This window comes from Arvicola amphibius, chromosome 6 (genome assembly GCF_903992535.2).
Source record: "Arvicola amphibius chromosome 6, mArvAmp1.2, whole genome shotgun sequence".
In the NCBI taxonomy this organism is placed as follows: Eukaryota; Metazoa; Chordata; class Mammalia; order Rodentia; family Cricetidae; genus Arvicola; species Arvicola amphibius.
This window is the reverse complement of record NC_052052.2, coordinates 15,789,364-15,816,458: the sequence shown is the minus strand read 5'-3', so window position 1 is coordinate 15,816,458 and position 27,095 is coordinate 15,789,364. Positions and strand designations below refer to the sequence as shown.

Below are 27,095 nucleotides of genomic sequence, written 5' to 3'. Positions count from 1 at the left end.
TCAGAGGTGCCGGCGGGGCCCCTGAGTGCTGCTTAGCTGGGCTCTCATGGTCTGGATGCTTCCAAGGATCTTCTTCTGGTGGCCCATGAGGGTGATGCCAAGGGCACGCACATCCCTGCCAAAGAAACGAGGTCCACTAGTTTGGCCTTAGGAGTCTGGGAGCTGGGAAAAGAGCCCACTGCCCACCCCTAAACTGCTGTGGAACTGCTTCTGGCCCTGCACCCTCTTCCCCACCCTGTCACTCACTGGGCATTCATGCGAAGCACCATGCCAAGGGAGGAGTACCCGCCGGCTGCAAAGTGGTCCCGGTACCGGCCCATTCGGATGGAGTCCAACCAGTCCCCCACAGTGAGGTCCCCACTGCCACTTCCACCTCCTCGGAGGTCGAAGCAGCTCCTGGCAAAGGCAGGGGGTGGGCACCTGGAAGCAGAGAATTCAGTGAGTAGTCTATCAGGGCTCTGGCCTTTTCCAGGGACATGGGCACTGGGCATCCTCTCCCTCCATCCCAGCCCTGCATAAGGTAGATGATTTACAAAGCTGGACTCTGGGAAGGAAGCATACAGCTGGTGCAGGCCTCAGGTACCTGCTGACGGTGGCTGTGGCCCTAAGGTTCTCAGGGCTGTGGATCAGGGCATCGAGGACGCTCACGACTTGAGAGAAGCGAGGCCGCTGGGCACGGTCCTTATGCCAGCAGTCCAGCATAAGTTGGTGCAGGGTGCGTGGGCAGCCCATGGGTGCTGGAAGCCTATAGCCCTCCTCCACCGAGCTGATGACCTAGGTGGGGCACAGTGCTGGGCTCAGGCTGGGTTCCCTATTAGAGCCCTACTGCTGCAACTCTCTCCAGGGCCCCAGACTCACATCCTGGTTGGTCATATTCCAATAGGGCCGTTCACCATACGCCAGCACCTCCCACATGACCACGCCGAAACTCCACACATCACTGGCTGAGGAGAAAGTGCGGAAGGCAATGGCCTCGGGTGCTGTCCACCGAATAGGGATCTTCCCTCCCTGGTATGGATACAAAAATGTTGAAGGACCGGTGGCTGGGTTTGTCCTCTAGCCCAAGGCAGAGTCCTGCTTCCCAGCCCGCCAACCAAAAGTGCCTGTCTTAGGGGAGCCCACCTCCCTGAGTTACTAGAAAGATAAGATTAAAGCACCCTGAAACACATGGTGTGTTCCATGGAACACATTAGAACGTGACTGGCTGCTCCCTCCCCCCCCCCCCAAGCTTTAGAAACAATTGTAAAGCCTCGCCCATAAAACCCCTGCTCACAAGAAGATGTTGGAAACGCACCGCAGTGGTATAGGCGGCTTCGGGGTCATCCTCCAGAGCCCTCGAGAGCCCGAAGTCTGAAACCTTGCAAACCAGATGGCCATCTACCAGGACATTGCGGGCGGCCAGGTCACGGTGGATGTAGCCCAGGTCCGAGAGGTAGCGCATGCCAGCGCCCACCCCTCTAAGCATGCCCACCAGCTGCACAATGGTGAACTGCCCATCGTGAGTCTGCAAAGGGACACAGTGGTGTGGGCTTTGGAGGTAGTTCCTGGTACAGGGCTGGGGAACCTCCCATAATTCCCTAGAGACTGGGTAAAGTGAAGTGTCGAGCTGCTTAGAGGTGTCTCCTCTGGGGAAATGGAGGCCCAGAAAGGTCACGTTCCAGGTCTGACAGCCCCCAGTGGATACCTAGCAGTGGGGGCACAGGACATGCTATCCCTTAGCTCTGGGTAGGGCAATAAGGGCCCTTGCAAAAGTGGGACCTTCACGGTAGGGGGCTAGAAAGCAGTTCGATCACCTGACCCTTAAGATGTCCCTTGTACCTGCCTCTTCCCCACGTATGTGAGATGAAAGCTTGGGTGGAGTGAGGGGTGCCGCTTACAAACCCTGAGCAGCCAGACTGAACCTCCATATGTGGACGGCAAGCGAACATACCCCATCTGTGTGGGTGGCAGTGAAGGACGAGCACCCGTCCCCCAAGTGGGCACAGACATACCCTGAGGAAGGCATCCAGAGAGCCATTCTCCATGTACTCAGTCACGATCATTGCCAGGCGGCCTGGACAGGGAAGGGGAGATATAGGTCTGGTGTGTGGGGGGCCAGGGCTGCCGATCAGGGACCCCAAGAACATATGCCCACCCGGGAGGTGGTCAGGACCACTTTTAGGGTCCGACTGTGGTCCTGGGCTCTGAGCACTCCAGGCTCATTTAGGGACCTGAGACATAGGGACAGAGTTAGGACAGGCCCAGCAGCTGGGCCTGATCCCCCTGTGAGTAGAAGCATCCCACAAGGTGAAGCTACCCTTGTCTGGCACCTACCACGGGTGACGACACCCTCAAGGCGGATGATATTAGGGTGGTCAAACTGGCCCATGATGGCTGCCTCGCTCAGGAAGTCCTGCCGCTGTCTCTCGGTGTAGCCAGCCTTGAGGGCCTTGATAGCCACAGGCATGTCCCGCTGGCCCGGTACCTGCAGCCGCCCATAGCACACTTCTCCCGACTCCCCTATGGGGCACAGAAGGAGCAGGCAGCAGTGGAACCCAGCTCGCACTTGGGTCCACTCTTTCCATGCCGCCAGCACCAGGTGCTCCAGGGTCCCCATTCCCTACCCTCTGGCCATGGGTCCCCTCCCAGCCTCTGGGGCTCACCCGAGCCTATGATCTTCTCGATGTGGATCCTGGATGCCTCGATCTCTCGGGTAAAGCTGCGGCCCGCTCGACCTGGCTCCTCGTAGGTGTGGGGCTCTGCACAGAATTGGGGTTCTGGGAACTTCCCCGGGGGGTGATTCAAGGGCAAGAAGACAGGTGGGGGTGCTGAGGAGTCAAGGAGAAGGGCCCTCAATAGGGACAGGAGGAAGTTACCTCTCCCAATATTTCCTAGGGGGAATGGGGTGTCTCTGGGAATCCCTAGATTTAGCATCAGACAGCAAGGACCCAACAAGTCTCACCCACAGGCATAAGCGGGAAGTCTATGGCATGGCTCTGTGTTCTGGGTCTCTGGCTAATTCTGACATGTCTGTTGTTCTCTGTGCCACCCCCCCCCCCGTGCAATCTTAAAATTGCTCTTAGGGTGGTAATGCTATTAAGAAAAAGAGTTCACAAGTGCCAACTCTGCCTGAAGGTGGGTCACTAAGGATTCCGAGGCTGCATGGAGCTTAGTGGGGAAGACTATTCTGACTGGCATTTAATGGGCACAGTGGTGGGACGTGGAGGGGAGGATCCCCCATGTCTCCCCTGCTTCCTGGAATCTCTCTATAGGAACCTGGAAATCTTTCTGTAGTGGGGTTCTCGTCCAAAACTGCACAAATCCCCACCAGAGAAATCACACATGAAACATATATGAGTGGACATTGCTGGGCCTTGGCCTGGCCAAAGAGCCTTCAGTATCCCACAGGAGGCTGTCATCCGGCCAAGTGGAGGTGGCCTCTGTAACAACTAGCCTTAGCCTGGGCCCTGCCTGGCCTTCCTATAGACAGCTGGACTTGGCAGCCCTGCACTGGGTCCTGCTGGGGCGAAGCTGAACACTCACCCTGCCCATTCTGGTAATGCATCTTCTCTTCATCCGAGTCCTGGAAAGCCTTGCTGTAGCCGCAGTGCCTGCATGGGGGTGGGGGTGTCCGTCATGAATTAGGATGTCCCTCTCCCAGCAGGCTGGCTCTTGTCCCTCAGCAAGTGTGCAGGGGACAGTCCTTGTTTTGGGGCTCACAGTTAAGCCCATGGGGACAGCCCCAACAGCCACAAAACAGGCTCTGCTGGGCCACCCTAGTAAGTCCCCTTTTTTCCTGGCCTGGGGGTTGCTGGGCGTGGCTGGGCTGTGGCTGAGGTTGACTAGGCAAGTCAGTGTCTGGGGTGGGGCTGAGGTGGGACCAGGCTTGGTTGTGGCTGGGTTGTGGCTGGGGCAGGGGTGAGGTTGGTTGGAGGGGATAGGTTCTGGCTGGGTATGGCTGGGGTGGGGTAGAGGTGCACCTACCTCTTCTTGCAGATGAGAAGTAGGAGGAGCACCACCAGGCCCGTGATGAGTGTCAGGCAGATCCAGACAATGGTCCGGGTATCATAGCGGGGTCCTGCAGGAAGGCCTGGTCTTTTGCAACCAGCAGCCTGCTCTGTTCCCATGCCACCCTGCACTAGGCTTCCTTTGGAGTTCTTGCAGCTGGGCTGCCTTGCTTCCTACTGTGCAACCTGTGCATGCTGGGGACAGCTACTTGCCCTCTTTGACTCAAACAAAGAAGAGCTGAAAACCACCTGTGCTGCTGTCAATCTCACAGCACCAGGAGTGTGTTGAGAGATGTGGGCGCTGGCCTCTCTTCTCAGCCCTGAAGGTCGGGCCTGGCACCGTCTGCAGCCTACCGGAGGCTCTGAGAACTCTTACTGGAGGCCACACAATAAATGGAAGGGAAAGGGCATGATTGCCACCTTTTTTCTCAAAAGGATCTATAAACACTGAGGCATGTGCACACCTTTAACCACTGGGCCCCCTTTTTAGGGTTTCTGATTCAGGGCAACAGGCCTGGGGATTAGTATTTCCAACAAGGCCCCAGTGATGTGGATGCTGTAAGTCCCAGAATACACACGGGAAAGCCTCTACCGTCTGAAGAACATGAGATTCCGAGAGATGTCCCTGGGACACCCGTAGGGTCATCTGGAGGAGGCCTTCCAGCCTGTAAAAATCCCACTGGATTGGATAATGAGAACAGGGGTCCTGAAGGCACAGCACGGTGTGGCCACAGGTTTTCCCCTGCTTGCCCTCCTCCTCCTGGTCTCACCAGTGGGGCTCCCTGTCCCTCACCCTCCATGCACTCACGGGGTTTCCCGGTCTCCACCTCCATAGCCTGGCTGAAGCGGCCACAGCCAGCTGAGGTGCGGGCTCGGACCTGGAACACGTAGCGAGTGCCCGGCTTGAGGCCTGATACGGTAGCACGGGTAGTGACAGCCTTGACGGTAGAGTAGCTTTGCATCTCCTTATCCTGACCAAAAGAGGAGACGAGGGCAGTGAGGCCGCGGGGCTCTGAGGCCCTCCTTGCCCACCCCCCTCCGGGAACCATCTCAAACCTTCTCGTAGTACTTGATCTCGTACTCCAGGATGATGCCGTTGGGCTGCTCTGGCTCCTGCCACAGCAGTGACACGCTGGTCTGCCCCGCCCGCTCCTGCCGGATCACCACCACCTGGGACGGGGCTGGGGCGGCAGCTACCCATCAGGCCCAGCGTGGGCCACACCCAGGCCCCTCTAGGACCTCAGACTGAGCTTGTTGACCCTCCTGCTTCTACACCAGGACAATCAGCAGCCCCATACCCTGCAAAGGCACTGGCTGCCTCCTGGAGCACTCCCTGTGGCCAGCACAACAGCACAGCTTGGCTCTTGGGCCAGGATGTGAAGTTGGCTACACCTGGACAGGCCTGGTTGCCTTCAGGGCCTTCACCCTGAGCAGAGGTCTGGTTATAGCAGGTATGCCTGTGGAAGGACCCTGGGCTGGAGTCCTGGCTGGGGTAACACTGGACAACGAGGGGCAGGAGCTGAGGAGGCCTGTCTGTGTTCAGGGGCTCCTTAGTCACCGGAGGTGCCCTGCCTCCTACCCCTGGTTTCATCTTCGGGTGTTCTGTGCTCTCCTGAGTCTGCTCCAAGGTCACACATAGCTACAGACAAGGCCAAACAATGAAATAAGCTGGGCATGGTGGCTCCCACCTGTAATCCCAATACTTGGGGTGGAGGCAAGAGAATCAACATGAATTCGGGGCCAGCCTTGGCTGCAGAGTGAGACCCTGACTGGCCCGTTCTTCCTGCGTCTAGGTGTGCTGCTGCTCCAGCATGCCTGGGAGCGCTCTGAAGGCAGGGACTGCATACAGCTGGTGCCCAATAGATGCTGCTGCTGCTAGACACTCTGACGAGAAAAGTCAAGAAGCCCCTATGGAAGGACCTGAAATAGGGGAGTCAGATGTGGGAGCTCACAGCTCTGAGGTGGCTTTCTTTCTCGCTAGCCAGGGCCAGCTAAGTCGCTTTCGGCTGTTCCTGCAGGCCGCTCTAAGGAGACCAGGACTGGCAGGCAGATGGTCAGGGGTACAGAACAAGGAGAGGCACCTGCTGTGTGTGGCCATGGTGCCAAGGTGGGGAAAAGACTAGCAGGTGCAGTTGAGGTCACTCTGCAAGGAGAGCCTTGTGGGCCTTTCGACAGGGACAGCACATGAGATCCGCGGTGGGTGGAGTGGGGTAGCGGTATATCTCTTTCTAATGTGGGTGCTGTCCAAATGCTGCTGGGGTCTCTGCTCTTCCCCGCCCCCCTCCAGCCAGCCACCTGCCTTCCTGCTCCTGCAGACAGGTGGCTGAACAGGGCTGTGAACCCAGGCAAGGGTCCGTTCCTGAATACTGCTGGACAAGATGGTGGGAAGATGTGGGGAAAGGAAGTGTGTCCTGGGTAGATGCCACTAGGCCACGGGAGAGATGAGAGTGGTGAACTTCCCGGGAGGCTGCTCATCTGGGTCCCGACCTCTGCTTTCTATGTGGAGACAGGGGGTTTCTGAACCATGTCTGTGTATGTTAATGGTAGGAATGTTCTGGGGGTGACCATGCATAGAAAGCTGCCCCTGGCTGCTCTGAGGATCTCGGAAAGAACGAACCTCTGGGGGCTGAACTCAGTTCAGCTGACCAGAAATAAGGGAATGACCATGGTCCCAATATATCCAAACCCACCTGGCTCTGGAAATAGGCACTGATGTGATGATACCTAGGGCTGGGGATGTGGTTTGGTTGGTAGGGTGCTTGCCTGGCATGCATGAAGCACTGGGTTCGATACTCAGCCCCGCATAAACTGGAAGTGGAGGGCCATATCTGTCATCTCAGCACTTGGGAGACTAAGGCAAACTGGTGTGGGTTCAAGGCCAGCTTGGGCCAGCGTCAGACTCTGTTGCCAGCTGCTGGGCTGGGCACTCTCCCCTCTCTATGCCTCCACAGTATGGAGGGCAGTTACTTCCACTGCACAGGAGAGAAAGCAGAGATATAGGTAGGGAAAGTTCTAGAATCCAGGCTTATGATCAACCCCCCAAAAGAAGCCTGCCTCTGTACTTTCTGGGGTACATCCATTCGCAGTATGGGTTCCGCTTTCCTACAGGCAAAAATGTCCCCTGCTTAGGTCTTGGTGGGAAGGAAGAGCCAAGAGAGACAATGGCTTAGGGGGAAAAGGGGATCCCTAGGGCTGCTCCGCCTACCTGCCTGGTTCGTGGTGATGTTGACCATGGCAGCACTGCGGGGCTCGGGGCTCAGGTTGGACACACCGTTGACAGCCTCAATCGAGAAGGAGTAGTTCATATGGGCCAGCAGGTTGGCCACCAGCAGGCTGGCCTGTGCCAGGCTGGTCTGCTGCGGGACGAAGCGGGTTCCACTCCCACAAGCCTCACAGTGGCTCAGGGTCCAGGGGCAGCGGCGGCACACTGCGTTGTAGGTGATGTCACTACGGCCACCTGGGTCCAGGGGAGGGGCCCACTCCAGGGTCACGGATGTTCCATTCACACTGGAGATCAGGTTGACTGGAGCTGAGGGTGGCCCTGAGGGCAGAGAGTAACAAGTTGGGGTGACACTGGCCCAAGACCCCCCATTGTATCTGGGTCTTCTTTACTAAGGAAGCCACATCCACTCCATCCTCCATAAGCTCACAGGGTGGAGACTGTGCCAGCATCAGAGACAGGAGCCTGAGTTTCCATGTCACAGGGTCACAGTGTGTGTCCTACAATTCCCACCGATAGCTGGATGGACACCGCACAGTCCTGGGGAGCCCACAACAGTCATGCTTTATGTAAAGAGCCTGGTTGTGTCCACCTGTCTCCTCTCTGTGTTCTTGTGCTAACAGAAATGCCACCGAGCACTCTCTGGGGAAGAGGAATCCTGCTGTGTATGCACTAGGCTGTGTGGTACCACAAATCCCTGCCTTGTCCCTGGAATATAGCCCCAGGCTGAGCAACACAGACTCTGGAGAGAGGAGCTGGTGGCTCCTTACTTGAGATAATTGTGGGGCTGGGCAGATGTGTCATAGGGGTTGAGCCGGGAGAGCACAGGGTGGGTAGAGGACCCCAGGGCTCATCATTCCAGGCTGGGAATCTTGGTCTTGAGAGATTAGAAGCACACGTTCTCAGAACCCTTCTTAAAGGGTTCTCGGGGCTCTTGAAAGATGTAGGGAAGAATTTCCAAGCCCAAGGTACAAAACACCAAAAGCCCGGAGTTACGGACTTAGGCCAATTGGTAGCTCTGGGCCCTGTAGCATGGGCTTGGGAAGAGGCCAGAGTCTAGCCAAATGTGGGCATCTGCTTGGGACAGGGAGCTAGGCCCACCTCAGCTGAGGAGGAATTCTTTCTGCCCCATCAGGTCCCACATCAAGATAATGCTCAAGCCTGGGCAGGAATCACTACGGAGGGACGACTGGCATGTGTGTGTGTGTGTGGCACCTGTGGGTGTGAGCACATTGGCCAGCATGTGTATGTGTGGCACCCATGGGTGTGAGTACATTCAAGCCCTGACCTGCCTGTGCAGGGAGCCTGGGGCTGGGTGGTGATGGGAGGGGCAAGGGAGGAGGGATCTAGGCAGCAGCTTCAATGCAAAATCATGCAAGCCCTTCTGAAGCAGGCAGTGAGTGTGGGTTGGTGAATGCTGAGCCCCAGGCCAGTGGAGATCGAGGGGCCAGGGTTAAGGAACAACATCAATGCCAAGACAGTCCTGCAGCCCTCAGAGTCCCCTTGGGTACACAGGGCACACACACACACACACACACACACACACACACACCCTCCAGGCATGAGACACACTTGTTCAAGCTCAGGAATCCTTTAAACTGTCCTGTGTCTCACACATAACCACCTGAGAATCTGTAATACACATGAATACAAATGCACGCTGCACACTCACACTCAGGCGTGCAGACATCACCTGTGGGTCTGCCAACACACACACACACACACACACACACACACACACCAGCATCCAGCAGCTCCTGCTGGCTTGTCTAGGACGGTGAGGGTGGGAGTGCTGTTCTGGTTCCCAACCTCACCTCACACTGAGCACAAGGCTTGCCTACTCAGCCCTGGGACACTGACATCACTGCCAAGTCTGATGACCAAAGCCACCTTGCTCCAGGAAAGCAGGAGCCCTGAATGGATGTTCCTTTAGGAGAGAAAGACCCAGGGAAGGACAGAAAGAGGTTCTTGGGTGTCCCTGAAGAGATGGCAGGGGACCACAAGAAGACTCCAGGAGGTCAAGCTTGATGCTGCAGTGAGGGCCAGTGCCCTCCCCTACACACAATCCACCCTTATTTCACAGACACACAGCTCCTGATTCTTGGGGGTCCTACCAGGAGAGCTGCTAGGCAATACTCACGGGTGCAGGCTGCCGACGGTGGGTCCAAGGCCGCGCGGTAGTAGCTGAGGTCACAACGGCAGGTCTGGGCCGCAGGGGTCGCAGAATGGCTGTGGGGTGGGCATCGGGCACACAGCTGGTCCCCGGGGGCTGATTTGTAGAAGCCCAGCTCACAGGCTGTGGAGGACAGGACAGCTGCAGGCAATCTGGGGGCCCACCAAACGGCTTCAGGGGGACTCCCCCTGAGCTTCCCAGTATGTGTGTTGGGGGGTCCTGGAGGGACGAGCTTCTCGTCTGTAATACGATGCTACTATCCTCACCAATGAATAAGGGGACAGATTATAGAGAGGGCATTTGACTTCTGTAAGGTTGCACGGAGCTGAGCTAGGACCTTGATATGCATCCCAATACCAAAAGGGACACCCCAAAACCCCACTCCCACGCTTCCCAAATCACCCACCCTCCTTGGCCTTGGGGTCTGACGGGGCCCAAGCAGTTGAGAATCAATGGTAGGGTGGTTAAAGCCATGACCTGTGTGACCTGAGTGGGTCAAAGAGGGGGAGGGGAATGTGGGCGAGTAAGAAATGACCCACACACGACCTGTCCCAAGCCTGGACAAACAGGGACCCTCTCCCATTGAAGCCAGCTTCCTGGCTCGAGCACAAACCCTAAGATGGCAAAGGCTGCGGCCAGGGTCCCATACTTCATGCCTCACAAACTCCCTAGGGAACCTAACTCCAAAGCCCGCCACCCTGTTACCTCTGCTGCCAGCGGCTTGTCTCCTGTCTGATCCTTTCGTCTGCCGAACTTGTCACCTGTTCTACCTCATCTGAGTGATAGTGGCCCCACCTGCCCTCTCACATCTGGCCAGATGGCTTAGAGCAGGACCCAAGACCAGGCCCATTCCAGACTCAGGGAACCCTGACAGGAACCCAACCCACTTTCCGGGGCCACCATGTTAGGGAAGGAGACACAATATAAAGATGATGAAATTATCTTCAGGAGGGCAAGGGGATTGTGGAGGGCAGTGTCAGAAGGCCCCTCCCCAAGGAGGGGGATGTCTGAAAGCTAAGAACAAAATCACACAGGCAAATGGGCTCAGGAATTCTGGCACCCCCACCCCTGCTCAGTCCCTTGGAGTTCCAAATAAAAACAACCTTCTCTTCCAGGCCAATGCAGTTGCCCATCTTCAAGCCAGACTGAACAGGTTGCTGGCCTCAGGGCCTTTGCATATGTTGGGTTTTCTTCCCAAGGTGTCTTTTCTCTCCTATCCATGTGCTGAGCTCCTCTTTCTGGATCCAATCCAACAGTCCTTGATGACATCCTTGCTGGCCCTCTCCACTGACACACAGAAATGACCACGCCTGTCCCTGCATCTCCCTTTTCGCAGTCAGTCTCTCCCCCTGGATTCCCAATCCAGGACCTCCCAGGTCCTTAGGAGGTTAGGACTGATTTGTTCCAAAGCCGGTACTCGTGTGAACCCTTCTGGACCAGGCAGACCCAGTGCCACCCAGTTGCTTCCAGCTCTGTCATAGCCGAAGTCCTGTGCCACAGGGACAGCCACAGGCTCACTGGATTCTCTCTACACTAAATCCCATTCTGGAAAAGCCAGTCCCCCAGAGAAGTTTTATTTAAGGATGTCATTTCAGAGCACGGTGCCTGTGGATGCTGATCGGATCTCTTTATTATACCTGCTAATGCCAAGCAAATTCTAAAAGTCAGCAGACTTGTAAGAAAGTGAGAGGCAGGGGAAAGGACGACCCTAGAGTGACTTTGGGGGCTCAGCATTGTCAGGTGATGGACAATATGTCCATGCTTGGAGATACCTGCCTCATCCAAAGGGACCCCAAGAAGATTCAAGCTTGATTCCATCTGGGATCTGGGGTGCAGCCTGGACACAAGCTCCTCCCGAGGTAGGGAGCTATCAGGGCAGCACTGTTAGCAGGGGGCTTGGCACCTCCATACTGGACCTGGGATTGTGCTGAGCAACAGTGCCCTCACTGTCGTGGGCAGACCCCTGTGTGCTGTTCCTCCCCTACCCATTCCCCACTCCCCTGCCCCTCCACTACAAACTAGGTCAGAGGAGCTGGCTCTGCCCAGGGAGCCTTTGGAGCGGCAATGGACAGAGAAGCAGTTCTTAGGGACATCTTGCTGTGGCACGGCATGAAGGGAGCACAATGTGACAGGCGTCTCTGAAAAGCTTTGGCTGTCAACAGCTCATAGCTGTTGGATGGGCACAGGGGGTTGACTGAATCTCTTTCTGGTATAACCCCACAGTTGGGCTAAGTGACACAGGGCATGTCATTGGACCCTGGTTCCCTCATCTGTAAAACGGGGACAGCAATAGTCCTAGCTCGGGGCTGAAGAGAGGGTCACATGAGTGCCAGGATTTGGTGGTACCTGGCTCCAGTTACTATAACTAGATACGATCAGCAACTGTAGTACAATCGTTTTGTCTGTGTGTGTGCCTGAGTGCGTATACCTGTGTGTTGGTGAGCATGTGTCTGTATGCCTGTACCTGTGTGCATGTGCCTGTGTGTGTGTGCATGTGCCTGTGTGCGTGTGTATGTGTGTGTGTGTGTGTGTGTGTGTGTGTGTGCATGCTGGGGACAGAACCCAGGGCCTTGCACAGGCTCAGCAAGCGCTCTGTTACTGCATTGCACCCCAGCCCACAGGACCCTTTGGCAGAAGAGGGAACAGCAGGGAGAGTTATAGTCTTCAGCCCTAGATTCTCAGCCAGGAGGTGATGCAAAGACAGGACCACCTAGCTGGGCCCCTCCCTGGCTCTCCTCACAGTCCTGAGCTTAGAGGTGGCTGTGTCTTCCTTAACCACCAAGCCATCTCTCCAGGCAGGCTGTGACTTTCTACAGCTCACGGGTTGGCAGTTCCCTCCTGCTCCGCTAATACCCAATATGGCTATCACGTGTCAAGGCCAGATTAATCCACGCCTTGAAAATAAAATCATCTTTAATAAGAATACTAATCACTGGGCCTCAGGGAGCCCTGGATCCTGGAGGCTGGGCTAGGAATTAGTGGCTAGGACAGATGGAGGCGCTCCGGGCTGTGGCCTGGTCCTGCCCCGTGACCCAGGGGGCTTCCGGAGCGGTACAGGGCTGGAGCGGCAGGCTGTGGGCCAGGAGAGGCCACTGCCCCGCCGAGGGCACCTTGCCCAGCCTGCCTGTCAGGCTGGCAGCTGCCCACAGCCTCAGCCACCTCTCTGCTCCCCCTGCACCAAGCCCGAGATTTGACAAATAAGGTGCCCGCCCGTGGTCGACCAAAGGAAATTAATTCTAAATCAGATTTTAAACACAGGCAGGAAGGCGAAAGAGCTCGTCGTCCCTGCTCCCCTCCGCATGAGCCTCTGATATTTATAGAAAGATGATTAGGGCCCCCGAGGGTGATTTACATTCCCATCCAGGTGACAGGAAGGACAGCAACTAGGCTTCAGACTCTTCCTGCCACTCGGGGTGGGGGTGATGCTCCAAGGCCCTTTCACATGCTGAAGGAGTTGGGGGAAGAGAGGAGTACAGGTGGCTAAGGAGGACACTGAGTCACTAACTGGTAGCTTCCTGCTTGGAGGATCCCAGAGATTGGAGATCTACCTGCCAGTCCTTGCTGTGTGTCCCTGGGCCAGTGACTTTACCTCTCTGGACCTTTGTCTCTCAATGGTAAACTGGACTAGCTTCATATGACTCTGACATTTTCTGATGCCTGAAAGAAATCTCACTTGGGCACCTGAGGAGCCAGGTGACATGGCAGAGTTTACTGTCTCCAGACAGGGACCCAGGCTGGCCTGGCTTCCCATGTGAAGGTCTCAGTTCAGACCCCATGTGGCTCCGTCCAGATGTGGTAACATAGACAGTCACAGATGCCACCAGCAGGGCTGGGGAATGTCCTTCCATGTGGGACTCGAAACCGGCAGCTCATCCCTATGGCTGCCTGCAGTGCACTGTGAATTGATATTTTTTATAAAACCTGTAATTATCTTGCAACTAGCGTAATTATGTTGCATTATGATTTAAATGTAAAACTCAAAACACACTGCAGTTCCCTAACCCTGCCCTGCATGTCTTTGTTATTTTTTATTAATGGGCTGGCAGCGGCAGGCAGGAAGCTTGGCCTTGGCCTCCCAGTCTCTGAGGAATTCTCACCAAGAGCCCTGCCCTGCCCTGTTTCTCACCTCTTCCAAACAAGGGGACTTCCTAGTCTTTCCCGCAGGCCAGCTTGTCTTGGCGCACGTGGGACTGGCTGGCTTACTTGTAGAGCTGGTGGCATATAGAGCTGGGAGCTGAGACATCCCTGAGCAGGTGTTACCAGTTAGTAGTCTGCCTAGTCATGATGGCATGGCTGTACCCATCACTAGTAGCCTGAACGGGATAGGAGGACTCTATGGGTAGAGGGGGAGTCTTGAGGGGCAGTCCCTGGCTTGAGGGCCAGATGGCCTGGGATCAGATCCATTCTGCTACTGATGTTAGAGGGTCTCAGTTTGTCCCATCTCACTTAGAAAACTGTTGTAAGGATGGGGACTTTCTAAAGGCAGGGGCCTCCGGCCCAGCCCTCCATGCCCTGAGCACATGATACTCAGTGGAAGAATAGCTGACCTAATGTGTTGAGGGAATACATTAAAGTCTCCAAATATGGCAAACACTGGAAAAGGTGCCATAGAGACAGTGTGTTCTCCTGGACTGCAGGAGGAGATGTCTCCATGACTGCCACAGAGGAAGATCCCTCCCTGGACCCTCTGTAGCCAGAACCAAAGTTCTCCATAGGCAGCCCTGTCTGCGCTCTGATGGAAGAGGGACCATGTGTCCAGCCTCTAGGGGATCCAAGAAGGGCAGAGGGAATGCAGGCCGAGCCCCACACCAGCTGGTGCCCCAGCGGGTGCCCACGGAACTCCCCTAGATAACTTGTTCCCAGCATACTGGGCTGCAGGGTCCCACATGGCTCCAGAGACCACAATGTGTGCACATGCTTGTGTGTGCACGTGCACAGACACAGGCAAGCATGCATGCATGCAGTACGGTGCCTAGTCTTGGAACACCCAGTTGCTCAGCTGTCCCCTACAGCACTTTGCAAGCTCCCTGAAACACAGGCAGCCTGAGTCTGGGGCCATGTGACAAGTCCAGCCCAGCCTGTCCTCCTTGGGTGACCCTGTAGGCACATCTTTGCAATGTCCCCTCCCTATGCTTCTTTACTCAGAACCCTGGTTCTGATTCTGTCCACTCCACACTTTAGAGGGTTGACTTTCAGCTTAGAATCCAGAGCCAGCGTCAAAATCAAGCTTTGCTACTGCCTAGCTGTGTGCCCTGGGGCACGCTGCTTCCCCTCTCTGTACATCTTCAAAACCAGGACATTAACAGCCCCTGCTTCACAGGGTGGTGACGGGGACTGAGTAAGTTAATACATGTGAAGCCCCTAGAACAACGGCCGCACGGATTAGCACACAGAGTGGTTTCCTACCCTAGGGACATGCCCAATAGCATACCTGATCCCTTTGACAATGTCCACAGGACAGGCCACCTGCCTGTTCCCCAGCCCCCAGATGCCCTGTGCATCTGCTGACAGGGAGCCAGATGGCTGGTGACGTTGTACACCGGCAGCCCTGCCCACACGGAGCCACTTGCCACCCACCCGGCCAGCCAGCCTTGAGATAAACTCACCCATACAGGCATCCCGCCGCTCCTCGTAGCCAGCACTGCACACACACTTCCCAATGGGTACCAGCCACTCGCCCTCGGCACTGCAGTACATCTTGGGTGTGTCACGCTCCTCTGAGTGCCGCACACACTGCCCTCGCACCTCTACCAGCGAGGACGAGTCAGCCCCGGTCACTGCTTCTGAGAAGGCCGCCAGGTTGCGTACCATAGCGGGGCACTTCTTGTAGTAGATGCGGAGGGAGAGGATGGCAAGGCAGGCGCCTATGTCCTGGAAGGCCAAGTAGAAGCCACGCTTGCTGAGCGGGCCCACCCCACGCACCTCCGTGTTCAGCTTGAGCCTCCGCACGCCCAGGTCAGCGCCCGTGAAGCTCTCATCAGCCGCGATGGTGTCGATCTTGAGGAACTGGCTCTCCTGTGTGCTGGCACCCAGGTCCCGGTCAGACTCCAGGTAGTGAAGGTTGAAGGTCTCCTTGCAGGTACCCAGCACGCCAGGTATGCTGTTGCAGTCACGCAGTGTGAACTTGATCTCGGCGTAGACACGCCTGGCACCATCGCGGGGCACCCAGCTTGTACGCAGCCAGTTGTTCTGATTGGGACTCATGACGTTGCACACTTGGTATGTGTGGATGGGCCGGAAGGACTCGTCCACCTCATTGATGGAGTCCCACTGTGGCAAAGAGAACACAGTCTGCTAGGGTGGAGGCCACACATGGCCTTCTCCAGCCAGCCCCTGCCACAGGTGTCAGGAAAAACACAGGAGAGAATGTCCCTCTGGGCAGGCAGTCACCACTGCCCAAGGCCAGACATCTGCAAATGAACCCTCAAGTTACACCCATGGAAGTGTTACTGAGGAAGAGCCAGCTGTGTGCATGCCACCAAGGGGTACACCAGAGCCCACCTTTGCCTGACTGCCGCCCAGGCTCTGACCACTGTTTCTACATGGCTTGTCCCTCCATTCCCAGGGTAACAGGTCTAGCTTAGAGAAGTAGGTGAGTCCAGTTTCCCATTGAGCTACTTAAGGGACCTGTCCAGCACAAGAAGCAGTGGCCCTAGGTTGTACCCCACCTCAATTCCTTCTCTGGCTCCCTCTCCTTTGTGGCCACTTGCTGAATGACTGATGGACTCTTCCCTTTACCCTGCTGTCTTTTGGTTTGTGGTTTGTCGGAGACAGGGTCTCTTGTAACTCAGACTGGCCTCGAACTCACTTTGTAGTCAGAATCAAGCCCGAACTCCTCCGTTCCTCCTGCCTGGACCCTCTGAGTGCCTGGATTACAGACCTGACAGGTTGGTGGAGTGCTGGGGATGGGACTCAGAGCTATGTGTGTGCTTGGCAGGAAAGCCACTGAAAGAGGTTCTGCACCACCATCCTTGGCCTGGGATCCTAGGGCTGGTTTGGACCCCACTTGGGCTAGAACGAGGCTGAGGGAAAGTTAAGCGGTACTGCTTTCGTCTGGCCCTAGCCAGGCAATGGAAACAGAGATAAACCAAATACCCCACAGAGCTGAAAGAAAGGCAGCCGGGAAGCAGGGGAAATCTGCCAACCATATATCAGACGAGACATTAATATCCATAACAAATAAATACGGCTCACCAACAGAAAACTAAGAGTCCAATTAAAAAAAGGAGCAGAGGACTTGAAAAGACATTTTTTTTCTAAAGAAGATACACAGATGGCTAAACAGCATAAGAAAAGGCACTCGACATCACTAACCACTGGGGAAATGCGGATCAAACCCACAGTGAGAGCCCACTTCTCATCCGTTAGATATTTAAACAGAAAAGAAGTGGCGGTGAGGGCATGGAGAACGCGGAAGCCTGGTGCATCGCTGAGCCTGGTGCATCGCTGAGCCTGATGCATCGCTGAGCCTGGTGCATCGCTGAGCCTGGTGCATCGCTGAGCCTGTGCAGCTGCTGTGGCAAACCGTGTAACGAGGGCCTCAAAAACCAGAATTACACGACGCAGCGATTCCAAATGTACATCGTCTTGATGAGATACCTGTATACCCACCAGGCTCATGAGGTGGGCAGGCAATCGGATGTGCTGCGGAGTGTGCCTGCCTAAAATGCAACATCCCCTGGGTCTGATCCCCAGCACCGAAAACACAAACATCTCAAGTACACAACCTACCTGTCTACCAACAGACACACGGACAGAGAAAATAACACACACAGACAGGGGACTATTACTCAGCCTTAAAGAGGAATGGGAGCCGGGCGGTAGCTGCGCAAGCCTTTAATCCCAGCACTCAGCACTCGGGAAGCAGAGGTGGGCAGAGCTCTGTGAGTTCAAGGCCAGCCTGTTTGGTCTGCAGAGTGAGTTCCAGGGCAGCTAGGGCTACACAGAGAAACTCTGTCTCGGAAAAGCAAACCAAAGCAAACCAAGACAAAAACAAAGTGGGTTCCTGGCCCCCCAGCAAAGCAGTGGAGTGTAACAGCTCAGGGGACCTGGAATCCAGATGGGAGAGGGAGGGTGACACCTGAGCCCTCCTGATGTGGCACTTGCCAGCAACATCCTGGGTGAAGCTGGGGCTTATGTAGGCACAGCAAGGGAGGAGCCCTGGCTCCCTCATCCATACCACTACCTAGCTCTAGCCAGGGGCAGGTACTGGGCTGAGTCCTGAGGGCCTCAAGGAATTGCCGGGGCTGAGGACAGACGGCCATGTCCACATCTGTGACTCTCTCTCTCTGCCCTGTCGAAACTAAGGATCTTGTTACTTCAGTATGGGGCTGGGGAGCTTGAAGACCCTCCCTCCTGACACTTCACTAATCACTAATCTGTAGGTTGAGTTTGCTCTAAGTGTGGCACAGTGGGGGTCCTGAGTGTCCCAAGCCCTTTCCTGCCTCTCATGAGGCCCTCCACCTGTCCTCATTTCTTCTGGCCACACCAGCAGCAACCCCAGCACCCCCAGACAGGCCCATCTCTGCTAGGCTGGGAGGACGCCAGGAGAAAAATGCCTACGGAATGCTGAGCTCAGGCCTGGCACAGGAAGACACTCTAAGAGCAGAGCACGAATGCACTGCTGCCCTTGCCAGCAGATCCCTGGGCTGCCCGCATGCCTGCATGCCTGCATGCCCATTAGGACGAGGTTCTTGCCCACAGAGCTTCTGAGGGGTGTGGCCTCACTTGTAAGAGCCCGTGCTTGCTGCCCCCCCCCCCCATACCACACCGTAGCCCCAGCTCCAGGCAGCGGTGCCACATCTGGGGCTAAAGTCATTGTCACAATTAATGGAACACCAAAGAGCTTGCCAGATGCTCCCTGTCTGCTTCCTGCCAGGGGCCCAGATAAATTAACCAGCTTGAACAGAGTCCGCTCCAGCTGTCCCCACCAGTGCCAATGGCCTGGCCCAGTCCTGGCAGCCCCAGAGTGAGGGCAGATGCCTGGAGTGGCCAGGTTCCTGGAAATAAATGCAAGGACAAGCCAGCCCAGTCAGGACCACTCTGGGCCACTTACACACAAGTTGCCTCTGCAGCTGACACCTCAGGCTGTCCCCCACCGTGTTCTCTTCCCGGAACAGAACTGTGCAAAGCAGCTGTGCAGCCGTGGGCCTGTTAGACTCCCTCTCTGAGTGCTGGGTCTTTTATCTATGAATGCCTGCTTCTTCTAGCTACTCCAGGGCATGGTAAGGGTCAAGGGAGGTGTAGACAGTAATGTGCCCCTTTCTAAGGGCAGCGTGCACTCTGGCTGTTCATCGCCAGGCAAGCCACAGGATACTCTAGTGGGGCAGAAAGAGAGATGCATCCTGGTTAAGTACACAGGGTCTGGGCCTAAGCACAGTAGATTAAGCTCTCAAAAGCTCCTGGCTTCTCAATGGCCAATGCCCTTTCTATGCGTCACTCTCTGTAACTGCACAGAGCATGCTCCATGATCATCTCGGTATAAATGAGGTGAACGGCCTGTGCGATCCCACTGGTCAGAGAAGGCAGCCCTGCACCATCTTGGGGCCTGGTACCCATGCCTTCAGTCATGTTCTGCCCAAGCGAGTTAACCCCCCTCGTGCTAAGCACAGACCAGAGGAACAAGGAGCAAGTGGCAGAGAGTTGGACAGAGCTTAGTGAGCCAGTCCCAGAGGCTTTCCTCCTTGCTGGGCAGGAGGATCAGCAGAAGGGTCCCCGAGATGGGAATATGCGCTCACTCTCCCACTTGTGAGCTCAGTTTCAAGTCTGGGGTTGAAGCCAGCTAGCATATCCCTTTTTGGGCAAGTCCAGGCATCCTTGGAGTGCATCCTTGGCTCAGCAGACAATATGAATCCTCCCTCACCCCTTACAGGGAGGTCAGACAAGCCCTTAGCACTTTAAGTACCTATGCCACGTAGGTGCCAGGCCTAGGGAGATCTGGGTTTGAGTTTGGCTCACCACCAGAGCAGGGTTCTTTGCTCTTTTTTTGGTTTTTTTCTTTGTTTGCATCTACTACACTGATGCAGGCCTCATCTGTGGAATGGGCCTACCACCCTCCAAGGACTTGCTCTCATGGCGATATAAACACAAGGTTTTATCACTGTTTTCTAAAAGAAAGAAGAAGCAAGATGCTGCGCATGTCTGGCAAGCCCTGCAAAGCTGAGCCGTCTATCACCAGGTGTGAGCCTTTCCAAACCAAATCCAGGTTCTCATTAACCTAATGGTCAAGCCCTGGCCCAAGGGCAACAGAGACAGCTGGCACAGAGCCCACCTGGGGCCAAGGATACCTCTACCTCGCAGTTAAGAAGCTAGGGAGATGCCCGCTCAGCTAGTATCAGGGCACTCAGCATGGACCAGGCCTGAGACTGGATTTTCCCGTGGACAGGCCCATCACAGGCCTTTCCCAAGGACAACTACACTGAGCAGCATTTCTCAGAAGCAGAAGACCCTGCCTCTGTCCTCAAAAGCGGTGGCTGTGCAGGCTACAGCTCTGGGCCTCGAGAATTATAGCACTCAGGCTTGTGCCTGCCAGCTCCCAGAGTCCTGTGCTGATGTGGCTGATGGCCGTTGGCTCAGCTCACTGCTGCTTGCCATGAGACCCCAGAGAGGGAGAGCAGAGATCCATCCTGGCATCCAAGAAGAAAACCCCACCCCAGGTAAAAAACAAAACAAACAAAAAAACCTGTCCCTTTCCAGGCCTGAACTCCTGGTGCCACTGTCATCATCAGGACAAACTATGCCCTGTCCCCAGGACTATGAAAGTCAAAAGTATTCATAAAAGCCGTCACTATACATACCTGTGCTGGGACAAGGGTTTGCATCATGTGTGTGTGTTCATTACAATCACAGCACACACTAGTAATAATGCTCACTGACTCCAAGAGCCATACTGCTAAGGTCGCACCCTGCACCAAGGCCACGTGACATCCTTAGGAGATCACCACGCACGCCTGCCTTTCTACAGACAGAGAAACTGAGGCCTGGAGAGGTGAGGTGGTGACCCAGGTCCCACCAGTCACTGTCCCACCTTTACTATGATGTCCATGGAATTTGGGGAAGATCATGGAGGCCACAGGTTGTGCAGCATTGTTATGGAGTCCATGGTCACCTGGAGACCCGATGGAGCCTGGGAACGTGCCATAGTGGACTGCTATGCTCAAGGTGATTCCGACAGACACTCAAGGCTCCTGGGTCCTAGGAGCCCCTGGTGAGGCCTGGCAGTTGGAGGGAGGGGACCCAGCCCAAACGAAGGAAGGTCTCGGTGGACTTGGTTGTCTACTTCTCTGTTGCTATGGTTCCAACTACCCTGGGCCTGGGCTGGGCAGGCTGTGAATACACAAGTCCAGGGCACAGATATAAAGATTTTCAAACGGAGGGTTAGACAGGAATCGGGGGCCCGTGTCAGAGCCGGCTCTGTGACCCCAGGGGTGCCAATGAGCTAAACTGCTAAGAACTATCCACTCTGCCTCCCATTTCTGTGCCCTTGAACGAATGAATATACTTCTCAGAGCCTCTGCTTCCTTTTGACCTGTGTCATGTGAAGACCCCAAACTGTAACAATCTCAGAGAGACAACACAACTCCATCACTCACCCCATGGGCCGGATACGTGAGCCAACCCCAGTCTCCGTGGATGGTGGATGTGTCCAACAGGTTCACTGTCAAACAGAAGACAAGAGGGCATTAGGCCCCTGGGACCCCTTTCCCAGCCAGCACCAACCACACTGGTCACTCTTAGCTGCCCCTTCCCAAGAGCTCACAGTTCCTATCCCAGGATGCTTGTTCTTGCCAGTGTCCTTCAACGCCCCAACCAAGGGCCATGTCACCACTGCACCCCGTGCTACCCAAGCCCTGGGCTTCCCGGAATAGCTGGGTGTACAGAGCTGGTCTGGGCGAGGGCTGTTCTGGCTCTCCTCTTCACCCTCTCTAAGCCCCAGATTCCTCTACTGTGGAACGGGGCTGATGGTGTTTACCCCCAGTGCTCTCTGAGGAGGTGACAGCATTCACGTTTACACTATCAGGCCCCACCATTTCCCCGATTTTAATGTCCTCGGTGTCCCCAGGATAGAGCTCGGCACCTGCTGGACCACTGAAGACAGGAATGGGAGGGTCGTGGATGGACGAGAGCTCCCTCCTGACGCCACCTACTGTGTGCTGAACTCGGCCCACGGGAGCCTTAGATGACACCTTGCCTATGACGGTGTCTCATGACAGTCCAGAGAAGCAGTCCGTACTACTTCCACTTAGGAATGAAAGATGTATGTCTCTGAGAGGTTTGGGAATCTGCCTAGAAGCCCAGGTGTGGCTAGCAGGGCCAGCACAGAGAGAGCTACCACTTGACAAGGCTGGCCAGAGAAGCAGGTTCTCTGGGTGGTGCCCTGGGCGGGGAGGTGGGGGAGCTCTGACAGAAATGCCAGTTTGTCCAAAGTCAGGCCCCATGACCACCTGGGGGGCCTGGCAAAATCACAAAGAGCCTGCTTTTGGGGTCAGGCATTCCTGGGCCCTTGCTACATCAGCCCCTCATTACCAAATGGCCTCTATTTCTTTGAATCTCAATTCTTCATCTGTAAAATGAATCAGTAAGACTTGGGAGTTCAGATGGGGGCAAGGAAGCCATTTGTAAAGCACAGGGCCAGCTGCCTGGTCCAAAGCTAGTCCCTGTTGACACTCCATTCTTTTTCCTACAACCCTATGCCTACTCACTCGTTATCCTGCTTCGAGAATAGGACTCCAGTCTCAACTATCTGTGTCTGCTGTGTGTCCTAGGAAAGTTCCTTCCTGTCTCTGGGCTCTGCATTTTTTTTTTAATCTCAATGTGCTTTTGGCACAAACCCCATAGCCTTCCATGTTTTGTTTTGTTTCTTCTGTGGGTCTCCTTCCCTAGCCCACCACCATGGGCTTCCATCTACCAGGGTGGAAAGTGACCTGGCTAGGTTACAGATGGTTAAAGCTCTTGGAACTTTCCCACCGGGAGGAGGGGGTATCCTTCTGTTTGACATTTGCATAGCTCCGAGTTGGCCCCCTCTGGCCCTCAAAGACGCAGCCAAGTGTCATCAGGAACTGTGGAGTGAAGATGCTCTTACAGACTCATTTCCTTCTTCCTTCCACCCTCCCACCTCAATGTCAGGAGCCTGGCTGAACTGGGGAAGACTCCTCTGCACTCCTTTCTAGGTCTCCAGGGACTGGGTGGGACCAGAACCAGAACAAATGCCCACAGAGGGAAGTCCCCTCTCTGGAGCCAGCCCTATGCCAGGGGCGCAGGCAGAGAGAAGGCTTTCCGTCTCCCTCCCTCCTTTGCTCTCAGGCAATAGAGAGAAAAGTGGGTCAGGCAAGCTCTTTCCTCCTGCAGGCTGGGGGAGGGAAGGGGGCTGTACGGCAGCCCCTCCAAGACCGGTGGGGCCCCATTAGGAGAGAGGGTGGGGAAAGAACACCCAGAGGTGTCACCACACGAGCCAGTATCCCACATGTGGGTCTCAGCCTGAGGCCCCTCTTACAGGCACTGAACAGTCCAGTCCAGACCTGCTTCTATACTAGAGGACCCTCCATTGCCACAGAGGCTCCCCCTGAACACCTTGACCACAGGGCCACCGTCTGTTCCCAGGAAGTACCGCTATATCAGCCGGTCCTCAGATAATCCACAGATAAGTCAAAAGTCAATTCTATTGGATTCACAACAGGCTACAGGGGTCCAGGGCTGTTTGTTTCGATCCCTTCTAGACCATTCTCTGTCCCTTTCCTCCCATCTTTTTCCTCTGGACCACTGCCAGCCACCGTACCTCACATCTCATCCGGGAGGGTATGGAGGAGAAGTGGGATGAACCTCAAAGGACAACCCACGCCAACAGGGGTTGATGGGAACTGGGTGGAGTTCCAGTACTAGGCCTGTCAGGCAGTCTGAGGCCCCTTGATCATACAGCTGCCTGGTTTCCTGTCCTGCCAGACCGTGGGATGGATTCCCCGCTCTGGATGGGTCTCCTATTTGGAAAATGGGAGGCTGGACTCCGAGGCTTCCCAATGAACCCTCCAGGCCTCAGTTTCCTCATCTGGAACATGCCCACAGGCAATCCTCCGAGAACTCCCTGTCCAGGTTGTTCTGGGGACCACACGGGGCCGTGAGGTGCTGAGCAGCAGAGATAATTCCACCGCGGCTTCCCGCCTGACCGTGGAAGGCATTATGCGATTCCTTTTCTCTCCAGTACTGTCACCTTCCCCCATTCCATTTCGCTGAGACTAATACTTAAATTGATTCACATTCCCCGAGGACACAGCACGTGATGGGGAGGCCAAAGAATCGGGGTGGCCCAGGGACATCAGGCAGGACATGCAGACTGCTTTAGAGACCACCCTGAAGTGGAGGACAATCCACTCTAGGGAGCGAGAAGGGGCCTGGCGGCTGGCGCGACTCAAGGAATCTCTGCAGGTGTACGACTGCCCAGCAGCCACTGCGAGCAATGGGCAGCTAGCCAGGCTGGGCACTGTCGCCTCCGCTGGTCCCCAGCTGGGAAGTGTGCCTTCTCCCCAAGTCCCCAGTGGTCTTCCTAGCAGATTCTGGCTCTGTACCAGTGCAAAGAGTCCTGGGAGTTCCACATGGACATGGGGCCCAGGTCTCCATCATGTGGTCATCTGAGTTGTGTGGGTCACCCCTGCTTGGCTGGCCACTCCGCAAGCTATCATTTGGCTGTGTACCTTGCACTTAGCCGTGACCCCCTCAGTGTGGGCAGGTTTCTCCCTTTTTTCCAGGCCTGCCTTTTCCCCAGTTGTGACCCCTCTGCTGCACGCGTTCCTGTCTGCAGCATTAGAGCCTGAGAAAAAGGTCCCTGTACCATGGGGACTCTGGGACCCACAGCCTGTGACTCCGGAAGGTGGCTGGCTCCTCCACAGAACAGTTGAGGAAAGGACTCGGGGTGTACAGCTGACTCCTGGAGCCTTTCTGAGGACCTCCTTAAAAATCACTGGGCTAGAAACACCACCCCTACCCCCAGCCCTCGCCCACCCCAACGCGTGCGTGCTGCAGCACTTGGCCCAGCTCTGGGAAACCTGTTCTCTCTCAGGTCATCTTTCTCCTGAGCCCTGACTCTGCCACCTTCTATACTCACTCAGAATAATGCCCCCCAAACCTGGCTCATAACTAGATAGCCAGCCAGCTCTGCCTGCCCACCTGCAACACGCCCCCATACCTCCCCGGCTCTGCATTCCTTGGGGATAGCATCCTACCTGTCTCAGAGTACACACGTTTCACTGGGACGAATGTAAGTCACTTTCTGTGTGTGCTGCGGCACCTAACATGCCTACGTGGGTGTCACAATACACATTTCCATGTGCATATATCTGTGCATGTGCGTGTGCAATGGCTGCACTGCTGTGTGCATGATGGCATGTGTGCTGTCCATGCATTTGAGGTTCTGCTAGCCTGGGTCTGTGTGGATGAATGAGCCTGTGCTTGTGGGCTGGCTGGGCCCCCTGAGCTTATGTTTGGATTCCAGGGACACCCTGAGGAGAAAGAATAGTTCAGCTTGCTAGGGAGCAGTGAACACTGTAAGTCCTGCCTGACTGGTGAGACTGGCTTTAGTCCTGGACAGTGGGCCACAGCCTCCTCAGCACAGCATCCTAAGGAGAATCCACACCAGAAGCTGGGGTGTAGGAGGCAGGACCCTTGGTCTGACTGCAGTGTCTGGTGGGACTAAGGAAGGGTGTGGGTGGGCACTCGGGAGCCCCTCTCAGCTCTGAGGTCTCTTTCCCCACCACAAGTCACTTCCCAGATTCTTTTGGTCCTGATGTCCTGATGACTCCGTGACCCTCCCATCTTCCTGGGGCCTGAGTGAAGGGGGCACCTGGCTTTGACCCAGACAAGACCCTTCTTGGAGGCAGCATGCCTCTGTCTCTCCCAGTCCTTTGCTCACTGAACCTCTTCCCACCGAGTGCCTCTCCATTGCCCCTTTCCCCTGGCCAGCCTCCGCCCCCACCCCACTCTCAAGCACCGCTCAAACCCATGTTCCCTAACCCCTGTTCTCTAGTCTCTGTCAATTCTTGGCCTTGTTTCTCAATGCCATCTTCAGCCCCTATTCCTTCAGTCTTCTGTATCTTGTCCCCGTTTCTTGGAATCTTGCTCGTCTCCCTGTCTGCCCGGTGCCTGCCAGTTCGTTCTGTCCTAGGTCCCCATCCCTTGCCTTCTCTCTGTCCCCTCTCTCCTCCATACCTCTTCGGTCTTCTGTCCAGTCCTGTCCCCTTGCCCTGGCGTCCTATTCTCAATCCCCTGTGTATCTTCCCTCGGCCCCTGTCTGTGCCATCCCGAGCCCAGGCTGGCTGGGGTCGAGGCGGGGAAGTTGCGCCCCGGGCAGCGCCGCCCCCGCCCCCGCCCCGCCGCGCCGCTCCGCTCACCTTCGCCGCGCCCCGCAGACACGCAGGTGGCCGCCGCCGCCGCCGTGACGACCCAGAGAGCAGGGGACAGGCGGGCCCGGGCGGGGGCCATGGCCGGGCGGCGCCGCGCTCCTCGGGCTCGGCCCGGCGGCCGCGCGTGGCGCGCTCCTGCCTCTCCCGCACCCCGGCCGGCGCACACGCGGCTCAGCCGCACGCGGGCACCCGCGCCCGCCGCCGCCCCGGGCGGGGCCGCCCCCGCACGCAGCCAATCAGGGCCCGGGCGGGCGGGTCGCCGAGCCCGCACCGCGGCCACCGGCCGGCAGCACGTGCACACGCCCGACCCGGCCGGCTCGCGCCTGGGGGCGTTGGCCCCCACGCCACTCGAGGACCGCACTGCACGCAGGAGGCCTCGCGACCTAGACGCGCCTGGGAATGTCCCAGAGGACGCACGCGGGACGCACCGCCGGCTCTCTTACTCCTGCCCATGCAGTACCTCGCAGGGGACCGCGCGTGCTTGCTTCTAGTTCTTGGGCCATAGGTAACTCAGAGCCACTTGCAGTTTACACAACTCTCTGCCTCCCCCACCTCCAGGACTAGGCGGCCACCGAGGTTCAGGGAAGTCATACAGATCAGATGCTCCAGAGAGCTCTGCGTGCTGAGCATGCGGGCTGTGTGGCCTCAGGCAAGTTTCTTACCCTCGCTGAGCAAAGCAGGAGTCACTATGCCTGTGCCCCAGGGCTGTGGTGAGAGTTAAGTCAGAGGGTCCAGGTAAACTCCTAGCATCCTTTAAGGGCACACAGCCAAGCAGGCAGTGACTGAAGTTCATTTCCTATTTCTCCTTTACCTGATTCCCCTAATGCCCATCCATCCTGGGAGGGCCACAGGCTGGGGGTATTGAGTTATGTAATGTCTCTTGGGGAGACCCGTCACCGTTCAACACTCTGAGCAGCCTTTGGAGACCGGCCCCAAGTGTGAGTGCCAGCGAGGATGAGACCCACAAGTTCCTGATTGGCACAACCATCTGCCGAGGTCACACAGAACATACTTGGGGAGCATACCCATGCCTTATGCTGTTAGCCCCCTATTTCCGGGCCTTATAAATACACCTGTTATAGGTTAAGTCCCACACCGCCGGGCAGGGAGGAGCTGGGAAGGAAACTAAGGCCATCGTGAGCCTTAGGTACCCCAGCTGGATGCTTGAGGGGGCTCCAGACTGTTTGGCTCCAAGCCCATTTTTTTCCCACTGCATCTTTATCACAGAAGGGGCGGGGCAGTTCCATTTCAGAACTCTTTCTAGCAGAATGAGCTGACTGTCTCATTCTGTAGTGAGCTTCCTGTTTCCAGAGACATTTAAGCAGATA

The 27,095-nt window shown here is 56.1% G+C and overlaps 1 protein-coding gene across 1 annotated transcript; it reads right to left on the bottom strand.

Annotated features, from left to right (window-relative positions):
• Window positions 1-25,846, bottom strand: Epha8 (EPH receptor A8). Its single transcript, XM_038333453.1, has 17 exons — window positions 25,756-25,846; window positions 20,971-21,035; window positions 14,986-15,649; window positions 9,347-9,502; window positions 7,192-7,527; window positions 5,043-5,167; window positions 4,795-4,957; window positions 3,964-4,057; window positions 3,523-3,590; window positions 2,643-2,807; window positions 2,314-2,499; window positions 1,992-2,053; window positions 1,295-1,504; window positions 859-1,008; window positions 584-774; window positions 247-420; window positions 1-115 (listed from the first exon to the last, which is right to left on the bottom strand). The coding sequence occupies exons 1-17, from the start codon at window positions 25,844-25,846 to the stop codon at window positions 1-3; spliced, it is 3,015 nt and encodes a 1,004-aa protein (XP_038189381.1).
• Between the last annotated feature and the right edge of the window lie 1,249 nt (window positions 25,847-27,095).

Bases quoted from the DNA above. Each gene is read 5' to 3' on its own strand.
- Epha8 (XM_038333453.1), bottom strand. From the start codon at position 25,846: ATGGCCCCCGCCCGGGCCCGCCTGTCCCCTGCTCTCTGGGTCGTCACG. The intron at 4,058-4,794 runs GTGAGTGCATGG...GCCTTCCTGCAG, and splicing joins GGTGGAGACCGGGAAACCCC to GACCCCGCTATGATACCCGG. The intron at 775-858 runs GTGAGTCTGGGG...TGCCCCACCTAG, and splicing joins GGAATATGACCAACCAGGAT to GTCATCAGCTCGGTGGAGGA.